The following is a 5,000-nucleotide window of genomic DNA, read 5'->3' on the forward strand; positions in this document are numbered from 1 at the left end:
TCCGCTCAGATGAACATGAGGGGCGTCTTCCTCCACGTTCTTTCGGATGCCCTAGGTAACACTCGAGTCCTCTCGCACTGTCACTTACATTATGCTCTTTGTTTTCGAGTTTCGAGCTCAACCGTGGTAACAACTTCGAAACTACTGGTTAGCAATCAGGACTACGTTTGACAATTCTTTTATATTTCAGGCTCTGTAATAGTGATCATCAGCGCTCTGGTCGTATGGCTCACAAATTGGGAATATTCCAAATACATTGACCCAGCACTATCTTTAGCCTTGGTCACCCTCATCACATGCAGCACGTGGCCTCTCCTGAAGGACTCGGCCCTCATCCTTCTCCAGACAGTTCCTACTCACATTCAGGTATTGAGAGAAACTCCTTTTGGCTGAAGGAATAGCTTGCTGTAATTAACCCCCTGATTTGGATTTGGTATGGTTATATTAATTATTAAATTATTATTCATTTCTAGGTTGACGGCATCCAAAAACAGTTGTTAAATGTTGATGGTGTTCTTGCTGTGCATGAATTCCATGTTTGGCAGTTGGCAGGGGAGAGGATAATTGCCTCAGCTCATATCAGGTATGATTTTGATAGCTGGCTTAAATCTACTGTGTAACTTACATGTAGATTAAGATTTGTTTGTATCTTATCATACTAAATATGTTCACTGTTGATTTGTGCAATTTTTCAAACCTATCTAAAGAAAAGATACAGAACATTCAGAAGATTTGTAATAGGTAAACCAATATTTTTCTTTTACATGTCTCAGATGGTAACTTTCACATTTGTTCAAGCTTTTTATATAATAATATTTTGTGCTTGCCAAATGTTAAGTAAAATTAATCATGGTGTTACTTGATGATTAAATAAGTTAAGAAGGGTATATTAGGTCATTTTGTGATAGTTCTGCATATTACTATAGAAGATATACATATAAAATGTATTTTCTGTGGCAAAATCACAGTTGTATACAAAATCATTCTTAGATTTGGATTACAGATCTTGTATATCTGCATAGTGCACACTTGTTTCATGATCTGATTAGTTCATTAGTTAGTTTTATAGTTATATGTTATTCTTGATTTTTTTTTTCTTAAAGAGAAGAAATAGATAGATGAATATTTGGGTTTTAGTGAAACTTCTTGTCTTTCAGGTGTCGCAACTTGAAGGACTATATGGTCCTAGCAGAAAAGATCAAGAAGATGTTCCATGAAGAAGGCATTCATTCCACTACTATACAGCCTGAGTTTGTGGAGTATGAAGATGATGGTGCCTCAGCCTCAATAGACTCTGCAGAAGACTGTATTCTAGACTGTCCCTCCAAGGACAAGGACGGATGTGTGGCAAATACGTGCTGTGGTCTCTCCAAACAGGTAAAGAGTGCTTCCAACAAGGAGCTTAGGCTCACCAATGCCAAGAAAGATGGATCCCCTTCCACTTTTGTGAAGGACCTGCCACTTCAACAAAACGTTTCCTTCAGCCTGCCTGACATTTCAAAAGTTCCTTCTGCATGCTACCCCCAGTGGACTCCCTCTGGTGCTAATGATAATGCTTCTCATGATAATGCTAGTGCTGATAATTATAACTGTAATGCTTCTGTAGTAAATTCAAACCTAAACTCTGCTCAGGATAATTGTACTCAGATTTATACAATTACAGACAGTAAAGGTAACATTACAAAAGAACAAAGAGTAATGTTAGATAGTGGTGTTGATTTGAATGAAACCTACAGGGAATCAAATTCTTCCGTAAACCAAAGAAACACTCAGAATAGGGAAATAAGAAATGATGATTCAGATTTAAGTAGTTATGCATCCTCTGTATCAGTTGCAATGGGTGATACAGATTCAGATGAATTACCAGCATCTGTCAGATTGTGAGCAAGTAATTTGCCATGCTATATAAAGGTCTTTCATTAATATGTTAAAATTTGTTTCATACTCATTTGTATCATAGATTTCATACACACAAGTTTCAGTGTATCATTATTAGGTCAGTATGTGGATGCTTTTTTTGTAAATGTTTAGTTTGTTGGTTTCATCCATAGTTATAATAATCTATAGGTCATTGTGTTCTGGTGGAGGTGTTAGTGCTTAGAGATAAAATAAAATACCTCATAGATGATAAGTAGAGTATCATTAGGCATTGTGAAATTAATTATTTGATTAGCCAGTTAGATTTTTAAAAGTGCCTTTCATCTCCTAACATGACTTGATTGTTTAAGATAAGCTTTAGCTTGACTATTTTAACTTTACTAGAGAAAGTGTTGGAATCTGACATTGTTTCCCTGATTTGGTGAATTATTTTACTGTGATTACTGAACAATTTTAGAAATCTGAGTACAAATAGACTAGCATTGCCCTATGTGTTGTACGTTCTGATTTGTGTCCTGAAAACATTTGTGTTGATTCATCTATTACTTAATAACTAGTCATTCTTTGTGTCTGTTATTTTTATGTTTGTCCTGTGTATGTTGTCTTTGTGATTGCTAATATATTTTTGTTTATCAAGCTTAGGTCACAAATCATATCAGAGAATATAAGATTATCTGGTGTAGTTACCAACAAGAAATGATCAGTCTCATTTATTGATTTACAAGTAATACTTCTTTAACCCAATGTCAGTGGGTTTATGTACTGTCCCCTTTAGATTTTAGTGAGTTTTGTTACATACAGATGGCTCCACATGTGCTTGGCAGCGAGGAGTCATTAGTTGGCCCTAGTGACTGATCCTGATTTCCCCATTCCTTGAATTGGTGGGAAAATGCGGTTTTCTTTCCACTACTATTAATATTGAAGTTGTTATCATTCTTATTGATATTTTGATTATTAAATTGTTATTAAAATATTAATAACATCAAAGACAATAAAATAATAGAAGTGAAGCTCTCAAAAAAATAAAATAAAAGCTAAACAGATGAGATAGGTAAGACTAATACCTGATGACTAAGCACTCGTAGAGCCATCTGTGTGTAAAGACAATAGATAAAACTTTTATTACAGTGGGCATGGCATTGTAGTCTTGTCACCCGCGCTCATTGGGTTAACATACCAGTTTCTGTGTTTGTCAGTAATTTGTAGATCCTTTTTTTCTTTTTTTTATTATCATCATCATCATCAAATTAGAAATTTTGATTTGTCTATGATTAGGTTCTTTTTATTTTGATGAATATGTCAGTGTTAGTGGTATTTAAATGTAAACTAACATCGTGTTACTAACAATTTATTTTAGTAGCCTGTGTAAATATAAATTTTATATTAATTGTGATACATAAACTGTTATGCAGTTAATACATGAGGATAAATAAGACATTAACTCCTTTGACTTTTTCCAAACTTTTCATTGTTATTGTAAGCTTGATTTATTTACCCTCTTCTCTATCTGTGATGATTTTGATGTACTCATGTATCTGTTTCATTTTTATTCTTGGTTATTCACATGCTAGATAGTGATAAGAATGCACTATGTTTCAGTTATCCATATATATCCAACTTATTTTTCAACTGATCCTTTATGTATGGAAAATGATTTACCAAGGTATAGCCTAACTGGGCTATGAAGCTGTGTGTATTATGAGGTCGTAATTTTCAGCAAATCTTCCAGATTACGGGAATATCAAATACATGATCCTACATGTGCTTTTTACAGTATGAAAGATAGAAGACATGCCAAGAAAATTTGAATAGTGGATATATTCCAGGTAATGAATATGACTGAAAAAACAAGTACTTTACATGTGAAAGTTTAACTCAAGACTGATGGGTCAGTCATATATTTACTGACCAAGCTGCATGATGGCTTCATTTTACTAAAAATTGGTAGCTTGAACACTAACCCTGCAGATTTGGATGTGTTGCTTTTCTACTTAATTGGAAATATGGCTTGCTTGTTTAACACATTTGCTGTATTTGTGATATTAACATTTTAAAAACCTTTTTTCATTTCATATATATATTTTTAATCATAATGATAAGCCAAAAAAAAAGAAGAAGAAATTGTGCAAATATTAACAGCACACTGTACTTCTGATTTCTTTCAGTGATATTTTAGTGGATGCTACATTGTCATCTGCTTGATATTAAGGATACCTGTTTATCTTTTGTCTACAAAGAAAAATGAGTGAAAAAATCCCTATCTGAAAAAATATTTCTGTGGGAAACATTTAGGCATAGAACATTGAAGTACACTTTTTTTAGGATTGTGTTTGTATGTGTGTGTGTGTGCATATGTGAAAATTAAGATATGGAATTAATCTAGAGAAGTTATTTCTCAATCAGCAGAAATTTGGTTTAAAATACTACAGGCATAACATTAACAATAACATAGTACTTATAATATAAGAGTCTCGTTGTGTGGTACATATTATGGCTGAATTAATACCTGTAGAGACTTTGTGTTTACATTTGAATGGTCTTTTCTCTGATATTGACCTTCATGTGCAGGAAACACTTAGGTGATGTTCAAAAATAAAACCAATAATATGGAAACATCACACTTCATGGAACTAGTATTAAGATGCTGTTGATTTTCTGAAGTTGGAATTTCCTGATATTGTTATTATTTTGTTATATAAACATTGACACCTATTTAGGAATCCAAATACAAACAGTACAAAAATAAGGCACTCTAAAACATAAAAATAATGCACTTCTAAGTTTTTGTTAAAAGATGAAAGGGAGAATTACTATGGTTTAATCTGGCATAATTTCTTCTAATAGGTTGAGGAACTAGCCAGAATTAAGCTTTCCAGTTTGGTTGTTAAATAAAGAGTGGGGACTAGATATCCACCATGGCTGTTAACCTATTGCTACTGGGTACAGATACTATCCACTGTGTTGGCTCCACAAATGTTCAGCCACCGAGGAGCCTTTTAGTAGGCCTACATGATCTCATTTCCCCTTTCCTTGAGTTTGGGATTATTTTTTTTTTTTCTAATGCTATTAGCCCCTTGGATCTAGATAGTTTGCCAGCACATAGCCTAAAATATAGGCACTAG

The 5,000-nt window shown here is 33.6% G+C and overlaps 1 protein-coding gene across 1 annotated transcript in view; it reads left to right on the plus strand.

Annotated features, from left to right (window-relative positions):
• LOC125037734 (zinc transporter 1-like) overlaps positions 1 to 5,000 on the plus strand; it is a gene marked incomplete in the record, with an annotated part of 46,410 nt that overhangs the window by 31,195 nt on the left and 10,215 nt on the right. Inside the window, 4 exon segments of the mRNA XM_047630926.1 lie at positions 1 to 55; positions 191 to 366; positions 474 to 583; positions 1,158 to 1,377. The exon segment at positions 1 to 55 is cut by the window's left edge and continues 200 nt beyond it. Of these exon segments, the coding sequence (XP_047486882.1) occupies positions 1 to 55; positions 191 to 366; positions 474 to 583; positions 1,158 to 1,377 (561 nt within the window).

The sequence above is a fragment of the Penaeus chinensis genome, chromosome 24 (genome assembly GCF_019202785.1).
Source record: "Penaeus chinensis breed Huanghai No. 1 chromosome 24, ASM1920278v2, whole genome shotgun sequence".
NCBI classification, from domain to species: domain Eukaryota; kingdom Metazoa; phylum Arthropoda; class Malacostraca; order Decapoda; family Penaeidae; genus Penaeus; species Penaeus chinensis.